The 24,682-nt window shown below is 40.5% G+C and overlaps 1 protein-coding gene across 1 annotated transcript; it reads right to left on the minus strand.

Moving 5' to 3' along the window:
- Positions 1-24,682, minus strand: LOC106607188 (carbonic anhydrase-related protein 10). Its single transcript, XM_014203883.2, has 9 exons — positions 24,245-24,682; positions 22,079-22,153; positions 15,843-15,988; positions 6,656-6,841; positions 5,808-5,903; positions 5,595-5,667; positions 3,208-3,362; positions 2,891-3,065; positions 1-2,256 (listed from the first exon to the last, which is right to left on the minus strand). Exons 1-9 carry the CDS (start codon positions 24,300-24,302, stop codon positions 2,234-2,236), a joined length of 987 nt encoding a protein of 328 aa, XP_014059358.1. The 5' UTR covers positions 24,303-24,682; the 3' UTR covers positions 1-2,233.

The raw sequence follows: 24,682 nt of genomic DNA on the forward strand, positions 1-24,682 counted from the left end.
ACAAAGATACTGGCGTCCTTCCCAACTCAGTTTCCGGAGAGGAAGGAAACCGCTCAGGGAATTCACCATGAGGCCAATGGGGATTTTAAAACAGAGTTTAATGGCTGTGATAGGAGAAAACTGAGGATGTATCAACAATATTGTAGTTACTCCTCAATGCTTCCCTAAATTACAGAGTTAAAAGAAAGGAAGCCTGTACAGAATACACGTATTCCAAAACATGCATCCTGTTTGCAATAAGGCACTAAAGTAATAATGCAAGAAAAATGTGGCAAAGAAATTAACTTTTTGTCCTGAATACAAAGCATCACTGACTAACAATCTCTATTTTCAAGCATGAAGTTGGCTGCATCATGTTGAGGGTATGGTTGTCATTGGCAAGGACTAAGGAGTTTTTAAAATTAAAATAAACAGAATATAGCTAAGCTTTCCAACAGACACTGGGAGACAAATTCACCTTTCAGCCGCACAATAACCTAAACACTAGGCCAATTATACACTGGAGTTGCTTACCAAGATGACATCGAATGTTCCTGAGTGTCCTAGTTAAAGTTGACTTAAATTGGCAAAAGAATCTATGGCAAGACTTGAAAATGGCTGTCTAGCAAAGACCAATAACCAGAGCTTGAAGAATTGTAAAAATAATAATGGGCAAATATTGTACAATCCAGGTGTGCAAAGCTCTTAGAGAGTTACCCAGAAAGACACACAGCTTTAATCGCTGCCAAAGCTGATTCTAACATGTATTGACTCAAGGGGTTGAATACTTTGTGTTTTATTTTCCATTTAATTAAAAATAAAAATGAACATTTTTCTTCCATTTTGACATTAGACTATTTTGGTTTCGATCGTTTCCCTAAAATTACAATTCAATTCATATTACTTTGTCAAGGGGTGTGAATATTTTCTGAAGGCACTGTATATACTTACCTCAACTACCTCGTACCCCTGCACATTGATATGGTATATTGGTACTTCCTGTATTTAGCTTAATTCTTGTATGTTATTTCTCTTGTGTTTTTATCTTCTTGTTTTACTCTGCATGGTGGGAAAGAAATTGTTAGTAAGCATATCACTCTAGACCTGTTGTTGTATTTGACGCATGTGACAAATACAATTGTATTTGTTTCGTTGACACAAAACAAGGAGATTTACCCTATTTAATGAGAAATACAATTCCCAGGAGAGAGCGCACACACACACACATATACAGTCATGTACACATGCGCGCACACACACACACAAACCCACATTGCCTCTAACGCCATACACAGCTCTGAATCGAAAATGAGGATAAATAATTGATAAGGAATGCCTTGTGACTGCTTAAAGAATTTGCAGACAAATCACGTCCCATGCTCTATTCAGTGCTAGACAATATACAATTCTTAAACAGCATATACTATATAGGCCTTATGTAAAGTGTTATTTTATCATAGATAATTCTCTGAAACATGGTAATTGGGCTGCTATCATTGAAATAAACAGAGTGAATGAAATTGTAAACAATTAAACAGAGAAAAGGCAAATGGCCGAAAATGGCTAGAAAAGTTGAGCAAATACAGTATAAAATACTGGATCTACCAAGTCTATGGCTAGGAGTGTTTCCTGACTATGTGGCCTGAACAGGAACATCTTGTGCCCTGGTGTTTTACTGTGGTCCAGAGTTTTTCCTGGTTAGGTCACATGGTCAGGAAATGTTTCTGCATTTGTGAAATTTATTCAGTACACCTTTTGCTTGTGACATGGTTATGTAGAAGCTTTCATCACCAGAAGCACCCTCTTATCATATTCCGATTCTTAGCTTGTTGTTAGATCTGATGGAATGCTGTTGGTATCAAAACACGTTATGGTTGTATCTGTGATTACATTTAGCTCATTTCAAGAAGTGTTGGTCCTTTGGGATCTTTGGGTACTCAAGTGAATCTGATGATGATGATGATGTCATAAAAGAGGTCCTCATTGTCTCCACTGCAGAGGTCAGTAAATGGCGGAGCCTGCTGAATTTCCTTACAGTCCATTTCCATAAGCTCTGTAAAAGAATTACATTTGTGCAGCCTTAAAAGTTACACTTTTCAATCTTTCCTTGTCTTACTTTGCAATCTCAAACATATTCAAAAAACAGCCTCTCTGCTGATAATGTAGTATTTCCACATTCAAATAAAGTCTTGAGAATCAGGATCCCATATTTAGTTTTTATCCTGTTGTATTGTACAGCATGTTCATCTTTTTCCTACTTCAGAAGCCACTGGTTTACTGGAAAGAGAACAAAGAGATGTGGAGGTTAGCATGAACTGCTTGAACTGGAAACACAAAGGCAATGCTTGAGACTTAGAACCTACAAAGAAACTGTTCATTTTGAGGGACGAGGCATTTCTCTATAGACATCTCAGAACTATAGAAGACTGAGCCTGTTAGCTTGCACGAATCTTGCCATTATCCTTCGATCTCTCATCAACAAGCTATTTTCGCCCACAGGACTGCAGCTGACTGGATGTTTTTTGTTTGTCGCACCATTCTCGGTAAACCCTAGACACTATCATGCGTGAAAAGCCCAGGAGGCCGGATGTTTCTGAGATACTGAAACCGACGCACCTGGTACCGACGATCATACCACGCTCAGTCGCTTGGGTCACTGGATTTGCCCATTCTAATGTTTAATCGGACTTTAACTGAATGCCTTGATGCCACTGTCTGTAGGAGCGAACTATTGAATATATTGAATTTCTAAAAACACAAACCGGTTTCAGAATGCAGTATGTGCAGTTTATATTACTATGACAAACTTCTTTCTCACAGTCTGTTTTTACCAATACCTGAATTTTACCGGAAAGTTTCAAGTAACCGTGTTGATTGAATAAAGATCCTAAACACATGCGTTCAGACACACCTCGATACTGGGGCCTCAGGGCACGGTTGTTGGGGCAGTCCCGGCCCTGCTTGCTGAAGTTGATGTTGGTGCGGATACAGCGCTGTAGGAGAGGCTGGGCGGGCCGCGTGTTGTCACTCATACTGAGGAATATCTTATATGGCTCATTCTGACTTAGCAGTCGCAGAGAATGCATCTAAAGAGACGGAGTGAGAGAAAGTTGGACAGATAAGGTTTATGGTAAAGAATCTACAGTTTCAAATACGGCCAACTATTAAGTAACTTCTGGCAAACATGAGTTAATGTTATTATTGAGTCTATGATCGAGGGTGAGTTACCTGCATCTGTGTGACGTACACAGGTTTGTTCATGAGGATCCAGGTGGCTGTCTCGAAGCAGGGCGGGATAGTCATGGAGCCATCGTATGTTATAAAACGTGTAGTGTCTGGATATAGATCTGCTATGTTGAGCCCCATGAGTAAGAATGCGTCATCTGGAGGTGGACCAAAACAGAGGTAATCCGATTCATACTGTACCATCCTCAACACTTTATACACTGTATTACAGAATAATAATAACACATTTCATTTGTATAGCGCTTTTCATTACAGTGTTATCTCAAAGCTCTACACAGGCAAAAAATAATGATAATAAAATAAATACTACAATAAAAACAAATCAAGGCAGGAAATAGCAATAGTAGGCTAGTTGCTAAAATGATTTTTCAGATTAGGACATAAGAAAGACAGTCTGTAGAAATGTGTTTAAAGACCCGTTTTAAAATCTCTTATTGATGGAGCGGCTCTCAAATGGTCAGGGAGAGCATTCCATAGGCGAGGGGCAAAGGAGCAGAAGGCTCGGTCCCCCATAGTACGGAGACGTGTCTTGGGGACCTGAAGCAGTGGTGAGTTCCTGGAGTGGAGAGTGCGAGGTGGCTCATTGATATAAATGATATCGGTGATGTAGGTGGGACTCAATCCATTCGAGGCTTTAAACACTAGGAGGGGGATTTTAAAGTCAATATTATAGTTGACCGGTACCCAGTGGAGTTCAGCAAGGATGGGGGTGATGTGGGCTGACTTCTTGGTCCTGGCAGGAGTCTTCTGGAGAAGTTGTAGCCTCTGAAGTGATTTGGTTGAAAGGTCCCCGAACAGAGCATTGCCATAGTCGATCTGGGAGAAGATGAAGGCGTGGACGAGTTTCTCTGCATCTGGCTGGGAGAGTGATGGTTTGAGCCGGGCAATGTTTCTTAGATGGAAAAATTATGTTTTTCAGATATGTTTTATATGGGCATCAAATGACAGAGAAGGATCAAACTTAACTTCCAGGTTAGAGATGACAGAGGACAGATGGATGACTTGACCGTCACTAGTAGGGCAGATGTTTCCAGCACTGGTGACCTGCTTGTGTGTCCCAATAAGCATAGCCTCAGTCTTGCTGCTGTTCAGCCGGAGGAAGTTCTCTTTCATCCATGCCCTGATGTCATCTAGGCAGCTGCCAAGTTTTGCTAGGGCTGAGATGGTGTCTGGAATGATGTAAATATATACTTGGGTATCGTCAGCGCAGCAGTGGAAGTTGATGTTATAGACTCTGAGGATTTGGCTGAGAGGGAGCATGTAGATTAGGAACAGAATAGGACGCAAAACGGACCCCTGTGGGAAACCGCATGTGACTGTAGACTCCACCGATCTGGACTCTCCAATCGGGATGTATTGCTTCCTATTGGAGAGGTAAGAGGAGAACCAGTTCAGAGCAGTTCCAGAGACTGCAGTGTGCTCTCTGTGATGCCGCAGGAGGATGTTGTGGTCAGCAGTGTCAAAAGAGCACTGAGATCTAAAAGAAGTGGGAGGCTAGGTGATCCACATTCTGCAGCCATCAGTAGGTCATTGGTAACTTTCACCATAGCTGTTTCGGTGCTGTGCAAGGACTGGAAACCTCACTGGAAAACCTTGTTCAGCTAATTGGAAGACGGATGGGATTGAAGCTGGTTTGCAATCACTTTTTCCAGTACTTTTGATAGGAAGAGGTTGGAGATGGGCCTGTAGTTGGATAAGAGGTCAAGGTTGGGTTTCTTCAGTAAGGGGGTGACTGCATCTGTTTTGACGAATGATAGTACCTCCCCGGTCAGCAGGGACTTGTAATACAGTATAACATCAAATTATTATAGTAATGGGATACAAATAAAAGGATGATTAGTGATTTATTTAATGTAATTTGTTTAATTTAATGAAATGAATGAAAAAGGATTTAAAATTAAATTAACCAGACTTAATGAAAAGCATAAAACTGAAAGAAAAGAGAGTTTGGGTAGAGGCTGTTAATACTAACTATAGCAATGTTACATCATTGTGTCTTTAAAGGAATGCCAAGTTTCGACATTCTGAAAGTGCCACAGAGTTATTTCTGTCGGTTAGAAACAGGAGATGACTCAAACATCTCTCAGGGTTGGGGGCGGTTTCTATTGTTACACATCTTATCTATTGAACCAGGAGGATCACATTTGTAATGTTGCTAATTAATTCAGAAGTTGGAATGAATATCACTCAATCTCTGATTAAGTCAATCTCTGGCAACCTTCCAATTAGCCAAATTAATTCAGTTGCTAGATATTCTTTTTTATGACGGATCCAGAAATGGAACTGACTACTATTCTATCTGTGACTACTGTAGATTTGACAATGTGTGTGCATAAACCCACACATCTTAAATGCCTGAGGGTGCTTACGTTTGTATGTTATTCTCGTGATGGTGTCTCTGTTCAGCATGCGATTCAGGAATACATTTGGAGACTCGGATATCTGAGAGGGAAGAGATTTAAAAGAACATAAAATATTCAGCATCCGCAGCACAGTCCCATGGGAGTCTGAATATAAAGACCACTGTCACTACAATAGAACACCACAGAGAAGGAGATTGTCTGCATCAAGCACAAACTGACCTTTATGAATATAGACACAATTGCTACACCATTGGGGCTCTTGGCTGCCTCACTGTAGTTGGCATAGAGTTCCTGGTTGTAGTGTATAAGTTGCACCTGTAAGTGAGGCGAGATAAAGACAAAACAAACAGTGACTCCTTCATTTCCTGGTGTTAGACCATGTGAGACAGAAATGTGAATTTGTCTTGCACATGAAAGCATTATGTCAGATTAAACTAATCTTATCCATCCAACCCCCACTCGAAGATAAACTCAAGAAATTCAGGAATGTTTTACTTTGACACTTATCTGCTCAGTAGAGTTTGAATTTAGAACGGGATTCAGCTCTAATTATCTGGGCAGCTGCTTACTTTTGGCAAGATATCTTCCTCACTTAAAAATAGGGATTAAGGACTGGAAAGTGTTTGCTAAATCTAATTTAAATCGAGACAGACAAACTCAGTTTGTCACCCGATAAGTGTACTGCTTTTACTTTCTTGTCATTATAATATCGCCCTCCTCCACTGTAAAAACCCACTGCCATTTGTCGATCCAGCCTTCAATTACATTGTTAGGATGCAGATTGCTGATGCTCTTCTACCCCACCCTTCAAAGGCCCTGTAAATGTGATTAGTGGACTGAGTGATAGAGGTAGCTCAGCATATTTTATCATTATCCGTTTGAGGAAATCTTCCACACAAACCAGCCTCGGTAGGGCTGTGTAAAGCAGTGAAGCCTTAACTGTAATGCAAGTTTGATTGAATTGAGCTCTTAGTCTAATGAAAGCAACTTTCAGTGGATTGGATTGTTTATAGACACAACAAAGATAAAGATAATCCCTCTCGGCTCATTGGCTCGTTCCCTCTCACCTCTGCAGGGAAGGATTGTCCATTGAGCAGGTGCTCCGAGCCCTGGCCGTCCTCGCTGCCGAAGTGCAGGCGGATCTCCTCCAGCCGGTGACTGTAACCCAGAGGCCCACCGGAGATGTTCACCAGGTGAGCCTTGTCTGGCCGCAGCGACACGTGGCGCCCTGTGTTGTACATGGTGCCTCCCATCTGCACAGAAAGGAGTCAAGTGAGGTGTGGTGGATGTGTGGTAAAAGAGAAGGGGGGCAAGTTTCTCACCTGAGAGACCTCTACAGAAGAGGAAATGGAGATAACTAATTTAATACACTGAACAAAAATATAAACGCAACATGCAACAATTTCTAAGATTTTACTGAGTTACAGTTCATATAAGGAAAATCAGTCAATTTAAATATATTAAAAAAAATATTAGGCCCTAATCTATGGATTTCACATGACTGCAAATACAGATATGCATCTGTTGGTCACAAATACCTTAAAAATAGGTAGGGTTGTGTATCAGAAAACCAGTCAGTATTTGGTGTGACCACCATTTGCCTCATGAACGACACATCTCCTTCGCATAGAGTTGATCAGGCTGTTGATTGTGGCATGTGAAATGTTGTCCCACTCCTCTTCAATGACTGTGTGAAGTTTCTGGATATTGGCTGGAACTGGAACACGCTGTCGTACATGTCGATCCAGAGCATCCCAAACATGCTCAATGGGTGATATGTCTGGTGAGTATGCTGGTCATGGAAGAACTGGGACATTTTCAGCTTCCAGGAATTGTGTACAGATCCTTGCAACATGGGGCTGTGCATTATCATGCTGAAACATGAGGTGATGGCGGCAGATGAACGGTCTCACCACAGTATCTCTTTTTGTTCAGTGTAATTATTTATCATTTCCATTATGGGTAGAAAAAGAAATTGCACTTTCCCATTACTGCAACGTAAAATTATAATATTCTTCAGGCTCATAGTCACAGAATAATCCTTTGGGATGAGATTTTTAAAAGGTGGATTAAAATTAAAAAATGAGAAAATCATCTTCCAAATCTCATATCATTAAGGAAGCAGGTGAAATGAATAATAAACTGAGAAACCAACTCTCACGTTGTTTGAAGTGACACATCGAAATGCCCAACAGGTAAAGGAAGACCTTCAAAGCTTTGTTCCATTCTTTCATATAAAACTAGGATAACATCAAGACTTATAATGAAACGAGAGGGAGGTAAGGAGAAAAAGTGAAGGGAGGGAGTTCAGTGTTATGCCCGTGTAGATCTTGATGGAGTCATTTATCATAGGGTGATCCACTTAGTTCATTTATTCAGAGACAAAAATATAGAAAAAATACAGAAAAATATACACAACAAATACTGCCGATGGTTAAATGAAGTTGGAAAAGCAATATATTTCACTTGACATGTTTTTTTTAATAGCCCTTTAAACAGGGGCCCATTCTACTCCCTCTTAGTGCATAATGCATGTAATCAAATGAGCAAAATGGTGAGAGCTGAACATTAATTCAATTCCTCAACAGTGTTATGTATTATACCAAATCTTCCACTGACACCTATTCTAATTACTAGGCAAAAGAAGCACTCAGCTGGCACTGAGCTGGCACTGAGCTGGTACTGGGGCCAATACTTTGTGCATGAGAAGATGGCAATATGGGTTCGGAGTTGTAGGTTCTGTTTTGGGGATGATATAATCTCTACTGTCTAGTAAGCAAACAAATGTGATGAGGCCCTTTGGGATGTGATAATGTAGCTGGCTTGCTTTGTCATAAAAATATGTTTTCACTAAATCCACCTATTGTTCCCTGAACAGCCTTCAAAATCCTTCTGATAACAGTGGTGCCATAAAATCTGATAGACAAAGATATAATAAGAACATTTTGAGTACCCACTTAACAGTGCATTTAAGGTACAGAATGAGTACCTTGAATGAGTAAGTGTGTCCACATTTTTGACTGGTACTGTATATATATATTTTAAAATAGTTGCAGACATATTTTAGGTCATATTACAGTTTTTCACAGGGTAATGTTTTTTTTTTTATAGCAGCAGATGTTTAAAGTTTTTCAGTTCCTGTATTCATCTTGTATAGCGACCGACTATACTCTAAATCAGTGCTTTTATACTGGCAGGGTATGGTCACATGGTCACTCAATCCAACTAAATTAAATCTCTTCACATAACTTCAATTTATTAAGAGTAGCATCTTTCAAATGCTCTCCATTCTGTGCTGTCTCACTGACACCACAGACTAGGCCTACCTAACAGGCAGAAATTCTGCAGATTAATCTCAATTCCATTCAGATTCACAATGATCATTGATTATGACAACGCACAATGCTCTAGCTACCTTGAATGCAATGTATTTGGACGTAAAGTCATGCTAGAGAAGGATCTGACACAATAACACTCCTGTTGACGGATTTAGCGATTTTGCTGTCCGCTTTAAGCATTCCCAAACAGCCCATAAAAGCTGCTTACCATGAGCAAAAATCCCCCCACGCTTCATTGAGTTAAAAAGGCTTGGGACTAATTGCTGTTCTGCTTCAGTGAATTGAGTCCAAATGTTGAGGGCTTACATTTGGGGACATTTGATTATAATTTGAAATTTGTTTTGTATCAGGTTAGGTAAAACTTTTCCCCTCTGCTGTACAGTGGACTGTCCCTCAGGCTTGAGAGATAGGTTCTGCAGTGCCTTCAGAAAGTATTCACACCCCTTGACTTTCCACATTTTGTTGTATTACTAAGTGGGATTCAAATGGATTTAATTGTCCTTTTTTTGTCAATGATCAACCCAAAATACTATGTCAAAGTAGATGAAAAATGTGTAACATTTGTAAAAAAAGAAATCCTACAGTGTCTGGTAGAAATTAGACTGAACCAGGTTTTCCTCTAGGATTTTGCCTGTGCTTAGCTCCATTCTGTTAATTTTTTTATCCTGAAAAACTCCCCAGTCCTTAACGATTACAAGCATACCCATAATATGATGCAGCCATCACTATGCTTGAACATATGGAGAATGGTACTCAGTAATGTGTTGTATTGGATTTGCCCCAAACATAACACTTTGTATTCAGGCAAAAAAATTGCTTTGCGGTATTACTTTAGTGCCTTGTTGCAAACAGGGTGCATGTTTTGGAATATTTTTTATTCTGTACAGGCTTCCTTCTTTTCACTCTGTCAATTAGGTTAGTATTGTGGATTAACTACAATGGTGTGGATCCATCCTTAGTTTTCTCTTATCACAGCCATTAAACTCTGTAACTGTTTTAAAGTCATGGTGAAATCCCTGAGCAGTTTCCTTCCTCTCCGTCAACTGAGTTAGGAAGGATGCTTGCATCTTTGTAAAGACTGGGTATATTGATACACCATCCAAAATGTAATTAATAACTTCAGCATGCTCAAAGGGATATTCAATGTCTGCTTTTTTAATTTTTTTTACCCATTTACCAATAGGTGCCCTTTTTTCCGAGGCATTGGAAAACCTCCCTGATCTTTGTGGTTGAATCTGTGTTTGAAATTTACTGCTCGACTGAGGGACCTTAGAGATAATTTTATGTGTGGGGTACAGAGATGAAGTAGCCATTCAAATATAAAGTTAAACACTTATTTCCCATAGAGTGAGTCCATGCAACTAATTATGTGACATGTTAAGCCAATTCTTACTCCTGAATTTATTTAGGCTAGCCATAACAAAGGGGTTGAATACTCATTGACTCAAGACATTTCAGCGTTTCATTTTTACTTAATTTATAAAAATGTCTAAAAACATAATTCCACTTTGACATTATGGGGTATTGTGTGTAGGCCAGTGACATAAAAAATCTAAATGTAAACAATTTTAAATTCAGGATGTAACAGAACAAAATGTGGAAAAACTCAAGGGGTGTGAATACTTTCTGAAGGCACTGTACATGTCATAACTCACTTTTATGCAGAACGCAAGACTCTCCCATTATTATATAAATGAAAAGTAAATTGCAGTGACTGCCCTCAAAACAGTGAGAACGGGAGGTAGTTTTGGTTTTCCACCATGTTTTGAGAAGAGAAGTTAGACTAGCTTTGATTAGATTATTAAATCCCCCCTGAAAAATACACATTTTACGTTTACACCATTTAGCAGATGCTTTTATCCAGAGCAACTTACAGGAGCAATTAGGGGTAAGTGCCTTGCTCAAGGGCACAGCAACAGATTTTTCACCTAGTCGGCTCGGGGATTCTAACCAGTGACTTTTCGGTTACTGGCCCCACACTCTTAACCGCTAGGCTACCTGCTGCCCTCTAACTGTGGCCTTTATACGCTGAAGTGAGCTCCTCTCTGTGGGGAAACTCATTCTATGCAACGAGGCACGTCTACTGGCTCTCAGGGGCGGTTCTGGGGGGACGGGGGGGGGGGGGGGGACGGGGGGCCAGTGCCCCTGTGACAACAATTTTGGACCCCCTTGTGACCCCCCTAAATGTGGAGTATGAAATTATTTTTACATAACAAATTTTTGCTATCGTTCTTTTTTTACATCCGTTATTAGACAGTGGCAACGCGGAACACTAATGATTATGAACATGGTCTTTTGCCTGCTAATGCCTGCAATGCAGTGAAGAAAACGATATGACAACAATAACATCTAATGTAACTGGCCCCTCTAACAGTACAACTGGCCCCAGCTTGGCCCCCCCAGTTGAAATGGTCTAGAACCGCCACTGCTGGCTCTGTTTCAAAGTTGGGATTTTACTGAACTTCACACACACTCAGCATGAGATCCACAATAGTTGTATAATGGAGAGAATTGTGTCTCTGGCTAAACACGAGCAGCAGAGAGAATCTCCAGTAAACACACATTGACAGAAACACTGCCTGTTCCTGGCAGTTCAATGCAGTTGGGGTGGTAAAGCAACAGAAGGCATGTTATTTGTTCCGCCAACACAGTAAGGTTACAATATGCAAAATAGGTACACAGAAATCCTCACAAAATCGTGCACGAGAAGCGCACCAGTAGCTCCCATTTTGGCTGGTTAACCATCATTTTGCAACATGAAAGACAAAATATGCTAAAACGTCTCAGCCAATAAAGTGTGTTTTCTAAATTCCTTGTTCATGGTGTCTGTTTGAATGTTGTGTGGACCTCAGACAGCCCCTAAACATCTTTGTTAAAGGGATTCTCAGTACTTTTGTATATTATTTAGCCAGTAGTTCTGAAAGTAGCACTCACGAGCCAAAAGAGGACCCCGAAAATTATGTACTGCAGATACGTGCACCACGTCATTGCTCTAGCTCTGCTGTGTGGCATCAAGTGCATCTTGCTAGCTGTCACTCATATGGCGAGGGGCTGAAGCTCATTGGTTGAACTCAAATTGCTTAGGGGGCAAATGTAGGGGAAATGGTGCAGCACAGCTTCCAGAAAAACAGTTGCTTTCAACTATGGATTTCGTGGATAATTAAGGTAAGACGGTAATTCTGCTCATAGATTATGCGTTTATGAACTACATATTGACACATCCAGCCCAAAGATGTAGGTTTAAAAAATAATTCCTACTATGCGGTGCATTTTCTGTCCCCAGGAAATATCACTTCTTATTTGGTTTAAAATGTGGATTCCAAAAGACTTGAAATATAAGGTCAGGTATCCTTTACCTTAAAAACACAAACATATGGATCTTGAAAGAAAATTCCTTTGAACATTTTTTTTTAGTGTGGATGTAGGCGTTTTTGCCGTGTCCCTGGGTGTTACTCATCAACTTCCAGGAGAAATATAAGCCATAAAATAATGGAAGGCATGTTACTTTCTCCACCAACACAGTAAGGTTACAACACGCGAAATAGGTACACAGAAATCCTCACAAAATCATGCACAAGAAGCGCACCAGTAGCTCCCATTTTGGCTGGTTAACCATCATTTTGCAACATGAAAGACAAAATATGCTAAAACATCTCTGCCAATAAAGTGTGTTTTCTAAATTCCCTGTTCATGGTGTCTGTTTGAATGTTGTGTGGACCTCAGACAGCCCCTAAACATCTTTGTTAAAAGGATTCTCAGTACTTTTGTATAATTTCTATATTTTTTCATTATTTTATAGTCCTAGTTAAATTCTCTCTCAATAACTTTCTTCCATGATTATTGTATTTATTATAATTTTATTTAATCCTGTTCAAGTGTTCACCATTACGATATGATATACTTTATTGTACATTTAAATAGAAATTCATTCTGTGACACCAGAATATAAATACACAACACAATATACTACATGCAGTACAAAAAACTGGAAAGTTAGTACACAAATCACACATTTACATTTCCACATATTCAAAGTATCTGTGGCCTACTGACCAGCCCTGTATTGGGCCTGCATCTGTCCTATGTCCCACTGTTCAGCATCTTGCATCTGTCCTATGTCCCACTGTTCAGCATCTTGCATCTGTCCTATGTCCCACTGTTCAGCAGCCCTATGGCTGATGGAATGAAACTTGCCTTGCTCCTATTCTTACTGAACAGTGAGACCCTTAATCTCTTTATGCTAACTCAATCTTGCTCACTCACAGAGCTATGGGTAATTTAGGCTCCAAATGTCCACCCTGCTAGGTTACACCCTGTTAGGATTATGCACCTAACAGGTTGGAAAATGCACCAACAAAAAAAAAGTGCCTGAGCTTGACCAATATGTTTTTCTGAAAGTCAAACTGGTAGAATACAGAAAGATCCAAAAGGCACCGCAATGTAGGAATGAGTCACCAAAGTTCCGGAGCATGTCTTTAAGTGGTGACACTCTATGTGAAGCCTGTCAGAATGATGAATCCTCCTGTTATTTGACCCAACACTCACCTCACCCACCTTACTTATCCTTTAGTCTCTGTCACTCCTAAACCACTTTGTACTCCCTCCCTTCCTTGAGGATTCAAAGTCTGGGATTTGAACATAATTGAAGCTGTGACAGACTGAGGACATTGAAGTCCTTTAACCTTCGAAAGGAACTAAGGTAACTTTTATCTTATCTCAAACTTGTCTCATGATAATAGCAGGCTGTCAATTTTCTGGATAAACAAAAAAAATAAGGATATTCTAGCCCTGAATTACATTACTTGAAATAGGTTATGCTGTATAATTGCACCAATATTTTCAAAGGACCGACATTTCCCGACTGACAGTTTTCCTCATGGGTGCTTTGCAAAATGCCAACTTGTTGCCTACTAAATGTTTTCTATGAGCAACTGTTTGAGCTTTACTAGGGTAAGTTAATGAGAAACTACATCTTCATGAGTGAATTTGGTGACAGTGTGTGCGAGTGAGTATGGCTTTGTGGACATCATGGGAGCAAGTGAGATAGGAAATGACTAATGTCCTGCAATTGACTGTCGCAGCATCCAAATCATTACTAAATGTCAACACGTTGAAGTCAATTCAAAGATGCTGTGAACAGAACCCTTTATCAAGCAAAGGCTTATCACCACAGTTTCATGTTGTCTTTTTTCATGACAAAGATTGCCACACTAAATCGCTTCTTCGGATGAATTGTCTTAATCAAGTATCTAAAATGCAAATTGCTATTCATTCGCGCCTGAGCATACAAGTTGAAAATATTTCCCTAATATTCAATTGAAGTGAACAAATACACTTCTGTAAAAGTGCAGTTTTTGGAGTGCAGCAACTGAATCTTATCGTTTGATCTTTGACCATAACAAGTCTATTTCACACTTTCTCTAACAGTTAAATGTCTTTACAAAACAGTTTCCTCAGAATCTCAGCATCCCCTCCACCTGAAGTTTTCTGTGGTAAAGTAAGACTCCTCCACAAGGTCTAACATCCCAAGTGCTTAATAACAAGATGGAAATTAATTTACACAACCACCTTTTTCAAGCAACCGCCTTTCATCAAGCTGTAAATCCAAGCTCAATGTTAATCAGGAATAACATGTATTCTACTTGTGTGTGAGCTGAGTTTGTTTGTGTGTGGTGCTGTATGTAGTGTGTAAATGGCACATGACAATATTTAAAACTAAAATAGTGTATACATCTCAATAAATAGCTGCAAGAAAAGAGGCGGTTAACTGGGAGAGTAAACATGTCCATCTGTTGATGGATATGTATCTGGGAGTATCGAGTAGACGAGCTGTGGCGAATGTAAAAACATCCTGACTAACTTCATTTGTCCCCTCTCCCACAGTCCTCCCACAGACACACGCCAGCACAGATGGCCCAGCTCTCCGCGCTCTCGCTCAGCAGATGCACACTAGCATTAATCATAAAACAAGACTTACAAAGACAATTTAACTCTCTCTTACATGTACCGTTCTTTGCCAATCCTCCCTGGCTCCTTGTGGTATTTTTCTGATTCAAACAAAATGAGAGTACGATTCATGGGAACCAAATGTTGGGGGAGGGGGTGTGGGGGAGGTGGACTGTCTTAATCAAAGGTTTTTGTCCTCTGAAAATTGGCCACCACATACCTTACAGTAAGTCAATTTTCATTCTTACACAACACTGCAAGGAACCAAAAGATACATAAATAAAATGTAATTGCATCACATAGGCTCGGTAATAGTTAAATTGTCCCCATTTGAACTACAGTACTGTGTGTAATTCTGTTGTCGTTCTCATTTTACATGATTAGGGATTTCCCCTATTCCCTAGTGGACGTTATGCCCTGTGGTGAACAATGGCCATGCCCCCTTGTCCCCAGCTTGCAGCTTGAGCTTGGGGCATCCTGCCAACACCCTTTGATAATGTTAGTGAAATCCTACAATAAATACTATCTGCTATATGGGTCATTTGATGGGATCGGGATGGGAGAGATTCAGATGGCAACTGTGAAAGCAGAGCATGATGTACAACTAAAGGAGAGCCATGGGGCCAGATAGCAGGGGTGTGGCTAGTGGCATTTAGAAAATTCAACATGTCTGTGTAGTCTAAAGAATTCTGAAAGAAGATTTTTAAATTTGATGTTACTTCATACTATAAATCTATAAATGTTTATTCTGTAAACAGAATTTGTCCCACCTACACCTTGTTTTTATGATGGCTGAGCATACTAGTCCTCATTACACATTATAAATATAATATGAATACACACAACTGGATACCAATAATAGCCTGCAGATGATCAACGTCTCCTGAAGTTTAAGTCCTGATGCCCTTCAGATCTACAAGCTCAAGAGTCATCAGTGAGTTCAAGATCAGGCCTTCCACAATCTTCTTACCTTGCTGCGTCCGCCTGTGTTGAGACGTAGAGGGGTGAGGAAGGGGTCAAAGATCATGTGACTGGTCTCAACGTTGACCGGCGACTGCCTCTTTCCCATGGCACACAGGTTCCAGGCGGAATTCACTAGCCCCCAGAAGGATGGTACTGTGGACAACAAGCACAGTGAGTTCAGTTTCCTTTATCATGTGGATGTCTAATATCACGTTGACGTGTGAGATGACTAAGTTCTTAAACAGAACTTGGACTATCAAAACTTTAACAGGAACCACTGAGGAGGAAACACTGAGTAAGGAAACGAAGTAAAGATATCCCTTTAAAGTCCTTGCCTTACTGTAACCGAAACAGCAGCAGTTAGAGTATGGAGTATGCCATCAGCACAACATTCCATATTATGATTGTACAGTACTAGGAAGAGCTATTTTGAGAGGAGGGCACGTGAGTAATGCCAAAGTTGATTATGTATGTATGTATGTAGATCCTACTATGGATTTAGATAGAATCCCTCTATATCAGAATCAGTTTAAATGCTTCCAGAATCTGATTTAAGATCAGCTGAAATAATCTTAGTTATCCCTCCCTCGTTACTTGCACATGACAGAAGGGACTGGGGAGAACCCCTCCTCTCCTCTTAGTGTGGCTCAGAGCCTGGCAGTGGCACAGGAGCAGGGCAGCTGTGACAGATGTGGCAGGCCTCAAGAGTGCCATCACTACCCCTTTCTGACAAGCGTGATGTCACCCAGCCGTGATTACATCATGTGGGTCGGCTTGAGTGGAGAGGGCCGCCCAGCTGTGAAACAGATGAGGGTTCAGGACTTTTACACTCTCTTCCTTAGCACAGGGATTAGAGGCTGATACTCATCTGGACTGCTGGACGGAGACTCCTGGGACAACCAGTACTTTTTCATTGCTTTTAATTCATGGGCAAGGGGCATGCCTTCTGGGCAAAGCCCAATGGTGGTTAAGGACTATCAGATCAGCGCCACAACCCCTTATAGATATTTCTACAATAAGAGGAAATCATGACTAGGAGTCAATTTCAGAATTAAGAATCAGCTAATGAATCAGCTAGTGAATCTGCTAGTGAATCAGCTTAAACTAGCAAATAAGCAATGGATTAGGCACCCTAAGCTGATCAGTGACCTATATTACATGCTGATCTTGGCCAAACTACTCTTAATGCATGATAATGAAATACAGTAGATGAGGATCTGGAATGATGTTGGAATTTCTGAATTTCAGCAAAAATCATGTTGCATATCTTCCTGCTTTCTGAGCCACCACATTGTTTACCAGTTGTAGCTGCATGTGTAGTGGGTTCAATATAGTGTTAAAAAAAAACACAATGTTTAGTAAAATGATCACAAAATGAAGCCTAGGCATTTTTAACTAAACTATCATTGTTTTAACAATTGATCCAGGGAGAAATTGACACTGTTGTTGATAGTTTCGACGGCAGTAATTTGGCAACAATTGTTACTTTTGCCAAAAAATGAGGTAATGTGACATATATAAAAGCCTTTGTGTCCTAAAACAGTGATGTAAGTATGTTGTAATCCCACTCAGTGACATTTGGTGAGCACAACAGTCAGAGGAAAGAGAGCATATGTCAAACTGAGAACCATGCTCAAAGGAAATATAAGATAGCATTACACTCAACTCATGGCAATCTACCTGTTGCATTAACTTGTTAACCACTTTAATTGCTTGTTGGTTTGGTGGAGGAAGAGCGATAAAAACATCTAAATAAATGACGAGGCATTCATTGTTAACAATGCTTCATAGGGCAGATTCAAACAAACGTTATTGTTTTGGCAGCGAAAGGTGCTTAGAGGTGCTCCTAGACATTACGGAGGCTGAGCAGGAAAGACAACAATTTCCATTAGAAAACTCAGCTAGAAAAGTATAAGTATGTCTAAACCCTCACGTGTGAACTCACCCCCTTTACCCATGCTGCCTAGTGCTCATGGTCTCTATTCCAGTACAGGTATATTATTGGATCAGGTAGCAGGTGCAATGCAGTATGTCCCAGCCAAGAGCTGAAAACCAGACCCTACAGTACAACTACCTCTAGGGAGACTTCACAACACGTGTTGGGAAATGCAGCTAATTGAAGTCTAGAGGTTTTTTTCCAGAGCAAAATACTCAGGATATAAACATAACGTTACAGAGAACAAACAAAATTAGAACCTAAATGTCAATGGGTCTGGAGAGACCACTAGGACTGAGGACTGGCCAATTCACAGCAATCACAATTCACAAAATTCACTCTGATTTTAAATCAAAATGACCAGGGAAATCCTCCCCTCAGATCATAGGGATTACATTTCCAATTTTAGAAGCAGCGTAAACAAATAAGACAAAATTGGGACAGGTTGCCGTCTATTGAACCTGCTGGACTGTGCAGAGACACTCCTGACTCCAGGGTAATGCCTTCCTCAGGTCCTGTGGATATAATTACAGTGGAGGAATAGCTGATGATCCATCATGCAGTTAACATCAGAGAGCAGATGTCTTGGGACGTGAGAGAACTACAGATGGAACTACAATTAGTTCAAATAACTTTGTGTTGCAACTGCAATATTGTCTGCCAAATACTAGGACACGGCAGACCTTTTCACTCAGACAACCGACTCTTGAAAACTATAGGCTATGGAGTGTGGGACAATCAGAGAGTGGTGCCGTAAGCCAAGGGGTAATTCCATGGAACAATTTATTTAAAAGGCAGGCGGGTGTTTTGGGTATTGGTGGGCAGGTAGCAATACCAATTCCAAAGGAGTAGCTTGACAATGTACAACAACTAGCTAGATTTCCATCCAGTTGTTGACAGATTTTCATGCAAATATTCTAAAATCTGTATAAAAAAACAACATACACATTTTCTTACCAGAAATATTTCCATCAAGTAACGGACTTGTTTGAGGATAAAAGTCTGTGAGTGATGACGTTATGCACATAAAAATAACTTTTGCGGTTACATTTCCATGTACTGAATAAGAAAATACAGGTTAGATGGGTTTCCATGACATTTTCAACTCTACCGATGGAAAAGGTTGAATGTAAACCTGGTTACTAGCAAGCTTCTGGTTTGACAGGATAATATTCCTAGGTCTAGACCTTATCATCATAGAGGATTTAACACCATCTGATGTAGGAGGTTATTTTGCTCAGCCCTCAAACAAATCAAATCTTACTTTGACATGGCAAGGAGGAATAAGCCACTGCTTTTCTGACCTTTCCATTGAGCATCTTCCTTTATCATAGCTGTAAAATACTTGGCTGGCTCGCCTATAAATGATTTGGTTGTTAAAAGTCTTAAATGTCAGCCATAATCTAGCACCTTCACATAATGTTTTAGCTTTGAAGACAATTGTGTAGCTAGTGTTACTCCAATACCAAACCTTTCCGCTCATCCTCCGGCCGCCATACCCGCAGGTAGAAATACAGCAGCAATATGCTAGAACATATGTACGTTCATCACATTAGTCGGTGGGTGGGAAAAGGAGGAAGAGGGGCTTAACATTATTATAGCTCTGAGTGAGAGCGAAAATGTAAAGTGTGGGTCCTGTGAATATGGCCTTTTAATACCATTAGAAGATTATTGAGAGCATAGTAATCATAATTCTATTCTAGCCTCTTCCCATTCCATTTAAATTCCCTCATAACTCTTTGCGTGGGAGGGATTCTGTTTCTTCCTTCCACACTTCTTTTTTGCCCCTTAGAGTCTTTGCAAGGGCGTCTGTGTATGTGTGTGTGTGAGAGGGAGAGAGAGAGAGAGATAGCTGGCTGTGATCACTAACTTGATGACCTACTTTCCAAGACTGCAGCACATACAAATAATAATACAGAGTTATGCTCCTGTAAGAATATACAGAAGGAAGGTGATACCTTTGTTTCTGACAAAAGGTTCAGTTGAATTGAAATCTGTATCAAAAAGTTAATGGGCCAAGGCATAATTGCACTCTTCTTGAGCCTGTTTAGATCAATTCGATTTCCTTTCTATTTCAAAAAGTAAAGTATTTAATTGGATGGCGCCAAATGTACATTCTAGCTGTAGAGTTTCCCATTTTCATCAAAAAGGGCTTGAGGTGAATGAATGTACAATAGCAAAAACATCCCACCAACTTGGCTTCCACCCATATGACACACAGCACATACACAGAGTCACTGTCACTTGCAGTTGACTGTGTTTGGATGTCTCCTCTCCTGTGTAAAGGTCTCTGTGGTGATAGACAGGAAGCTTCCCTGCAGCTAGGCTGAGAGGCTGAAAGGGCTGATACACTAGCAGGAGGCATAAAGTAAAAGGTCAGGGAGCATCCCACAACCTTCTACAAAAGACTTCCAAAGGCCTCTGTGTCACCTGCTGTGCTTATCTGTCACAGCTAATAAATAGGCCTTTCTCCTCCTAGCCCTGCTGCCCTAAAGGAGAGGAGAAGAGAGGTTGAAACTAAGGTAATCCAATGACAGAGTTACACATGGAGCAGTTGAGGACAGTGCTGGCCCTCGAGGCAGTAGTTTCTGCTGGTTTCAAATATTCTTATAGGAGCCCACTGGCTCATTCAAATTTGCACCCTTCCTTGAGGCCCACATTGACAATTGGGGTGGGATGATACCAGTATCGCGATACTCGTTAGTATCGTGGCAAAGGAAACAAAACACAAAGCGGATTGAACTTTTTTAGGAAAACAGCGCTAATGTTGGAAACAAACATCATTATGTTGTCCTCCAGAGCAGGCCCGGCTCCAGGATAAAGTGACTATGGGTGTCACGACTTCCGCCGAAGTCGGTCCCTCTCCTTGTTCGGGCGGCGTCCGGCGGTCGTCGTCACCGGCCTTCTAGCCACCGCCGATCCACTTTTCATTTTCCATTTGTTCTGTCTTTGTCTTATCACACCTGGCTTCACTCTACCAATCACTTGTTTATTATTTAACCCTCTGTTCCCCATGTTGTATTTGTGAGTGGTTGTTTATTGTTACGTGGATATTTGTCAGGCGCTGCACTTTTGTTTTAGACCGTGTTTTTGGCACTAGTATGTGTTAGTTGCTGTCATATGGTAACCGGTATTACAGTGCACCTGTTTATTATACTCTGCTCTCCTGCACTTGACTTCACCTCCCATATACACGCCTTACAAAGGGGGCAGTTGAAATCGGTGAGGGGGCTACATTTTGGGGTGTTCTTGCATTGGAATTATATTGAATTCTGCTTATCACGCTACACCAAAATAAACATAAAGTTCAAATGCAGAGACGCCCAGATCATTGAGTGCTTTTAAAGTGACAGGTTGGGGCGAAAACTGTAACCTATCTCCGCTACACTGTATCAGTATAAAATAGGGGCCTTCTAGCAGTCATAAGGACAAATATTCAGCAAGAGGCAGGCAGGTAGAGGTGAAAATGAGTGTTGTATTTATTTACACAGCACTGGGGTTTCAAAGATGCCAGTGATATTTACAAATATATATACAAAGTTCTGGCTTCAAAATGTCAGCATTCAAAAGAAAATTAACAGTAAACTGGTAAGTGCAATGAAATAAAATGCAATTCAATAAACCAAAAGTTCTTTATCACAAGTGTTGCGCAGTTTGTGAGCTCTCCAAACAATGTTTCCACATGAGAAATGGTATGAATGTATAATTATATTTAATGTTGTATTATTGAAATGTTACCAGACTACACAGTTATATTGGTCATTCATCCTTCCTCATTGAAAAGGTCTGAGACCTCTATTTTATTTATTGTGCTGTCATTCTACTTCTGTATACTTGTATGTCTGTGCTCCCCTTGATTATGGAGTAAAGAAACACAGGGAGGGAAGAAGATGGAGAGAGGGCTGTGATAAAAATGTCATAAGACCTGCAGTCAGAACAGTAGTGAACCTGAAGCTCCTGCTGCAGAGACAGAGAGCGGAGGAAGCAGCCAGCCCATGTCAATAACACTGCCGAAGAGCAAGAACGTTGGTAACAAGCGAACCCTCCTGGTTAACAACAAATGTTCCCTTCCCAAAACAGAGAGGACTGTTTGGTCTGGCTTTCTGTTACAAAACAACCCACTGGGAAAAGAACTGGTTGAATCAACAATGTTTCCATGTCATTTCAACAAAAATTATTCTATGTGATGACATTGAATCAATGTGGAAAACTGATTGGACCAACTCCGTATTTAATAGTGGGCCATGGGACACCAAGGCTTTGAGTTCATGTGATGTCAGTGTTTGTTCAACATCTAAAATACTTACCTGGAACAAAGCTCCCTTGGACAGCATCTTTGTACGCCCACCAACCGTCATGAATCTTTGGTGAAATTAGCTGTGCTGCAGTAGGAAAAAAACAAAAACACAGTAACTAACATGTCGCTGAAAATGATCATCAACTCACTTGTTAGAACACTATTAACTTTCACTTCTTCTTAAGTCTAATATTACCTTTAAAGAGACAATTAGAGAGATTAGAGATAAAAACTGAATTGAGGCCCTGGCTTTTGTGGTCAGCCTGACCACATTAAAGAGACGTACGGTTTGGAATGTTCAAGTGGATACCTCCATTTAATAGGAGATGTTACGTTATGGTACAAATAGAATAATGGTCTGGTTAATAAGACAGAAATGAAAAGTAGGGAGGTTGGTGCATTGCCAAGGGAAGTAGGGTGCACAAGCATTTCACTACACTCACAATAACATCTGCTAACCATGTGTATGTGACCAATAAAATGTGATTTGATTTTGATTAGGGGTGCTGAGGGTACTGCAGCACCCCCTGAAAAATCTGAAAAAAATAATTCAAATAAAGCAACCAAAGGTTGTGTGTTCGAGTTGGGTCGGGGACAACTGTAGCATTTAAGCTAACACTTTCCCTAACCTCAAATTTTACTGACATGCGACGTAAGATCTCCTAACCTTTGTCCTTACCACAAATGCTAACAAAAGAACAAGAAGCCTGTAATCAGAGCAAGACATCTAATACTTATTTATTTTACCTTTATTTAACTAGGCAATTCAGTTAAGAACAAATTCTTATTAACAATGACGGTCTACTGGGGAACAGTGGGTTAACTGCCTTGTTCAGGGGCAGAATGACAGATTTTTACATTGTCAGCTCAGGGATTCAATCCAGCAACCTTTCAGTGACTGGCCCAATGCTCTAACCACTAGGCTACCTGCAGCCCCATTTGTCCTCCAAGATGCATTATACATTTCATCATACAATTTGTATGATATTGTTCGGCCGGGTAAGACATGTGATACTACACGTCCCCCAATTCGTATGATATTGTACAACAGCTATTCCACTCATAACATAACATATCATACAAATTTAGATCCCAAATCCTATGAATTGCCCTGAGGCCAAGTTGTTGTGGTACAGGTGGTAGAGCACCTGCCTCTGCACCACAAAGGATTTGAGGATCGTGCCCCCTGTCAGTTTTCCTCTCTCTTACTCTCTTGCTATATTGGTGGCAGGCAGCAATGGGATCATTCCGGAGGTTTCTAGGGCGCTGGTTTGCAGATGGGCTCTGTGCGAAAGGACAAGTCTCGAAGGGAGAGAATATTGAAACACTGTTTATGTGAGTGTTCTACTGCCTCTATCCCAGGCCCAGGGTTTTGTGGTACATCACTTGACCTCTGCAATGCTGGATCTTGGGGTCAAGCCCCATGGTCAGATGTTCTTCCCACTAAACATCATGTCAGCGGTCATGAGGGCAAGAACATAATTTATTGCTTTCTGGCAGATGTAAATAAGAACAGAAATAAAACATACTTGAAAAGTTCCATCTATTGACATATTAGTCTCTGTCATAGCTTATTTTCGGACAGAGGCCTCCTAGGATGCAGACAAGATATTCTATGTGTTTGCGATGATGTAAGATGTGGGTAATAATGATATCCATGCAACATGTAAAGAGCATCTGTATGTGGAACACGCCCAATGTTAAATCTAATCTCAGCATTACAAATTTGACAGGCGCAAAGAGATTCTGTAAAATGTTCTCTCATTTGTACCAAACTGGGGGCGGGACAAAACAAATCTATAATCCTAAACACAAATAGCCTATTATATAATATTATGACTAAGATTCACGAGAATGGCTAGATAATCAACGATTACAGTAATTGTGTTGCCAACTCACGCGCAAGTGGAGTAAATATTTGCTTTAGTGACCTTTAAAGACTTGTCATGCTTAAACCTACACTGAAACAATTATTGGTAGACAGCTGCAACACCCGTGCCCTACATTGCACGGTTTACAGTAGCAACTGTATCACCAAAAGAAGACTATTGTGTATTTCCTTATCCAAATACATTTAAATGTGTCACAATATTCTGGGGTTTGTTCAAGCCCTGAAGTTGAGCTCATCACTTCATCTCATGTATTCCATTTAATAACCGCAGGCTTCAAGGCTTACCTGATGTACAGATGAAATATGCTTGAAAAATCAAAAATATTTCCCAAACGATATGCATTCTTCATTCATTCCAAGTTAATTTTGCAAAAGCTTAAATATATTAATTGTAAAGTTTGAGTTCTTAACGATGACAAACTTTGATGAGGCATTTTCCCAAATCCGTCAACTATCCAAGGTGTCACATTCAGAGTGGTGCGCGCTCTGCCAAAATGGTATGTCAAAAGAACGCGCGCCAAAAACCACGACCGCTCAAAACACGTTGTAATGTGATCCATAAAAAAAATATATTCTATAATTACGACACGATGCCGTCGTTCGCTTCGCCATTGAATGTGTTTGAAGACCGAGTACAAACTAAAGCTACATGACTGGCTATCTTTGAGTGGACTCAACTTGTCACTGCGTGCCGCAGACCATCACCACGGCAGACTGGTCTCG

The sequence above is a fragment of the Salmo salar genome, chromosome ssa06 (genome assembly GCF_905237065.1).
Source record: "Salmo salar chromosome ssa06, Ssal_v3.1, whole genome shotgun sequence".
Taxonomy (NCBI): domain Eukaryota; kingdom Metazoa; phylum Chordata; class Actinopteri; order Salmoniformes; family Salmonidae; genus Salmo; species Salmo salar.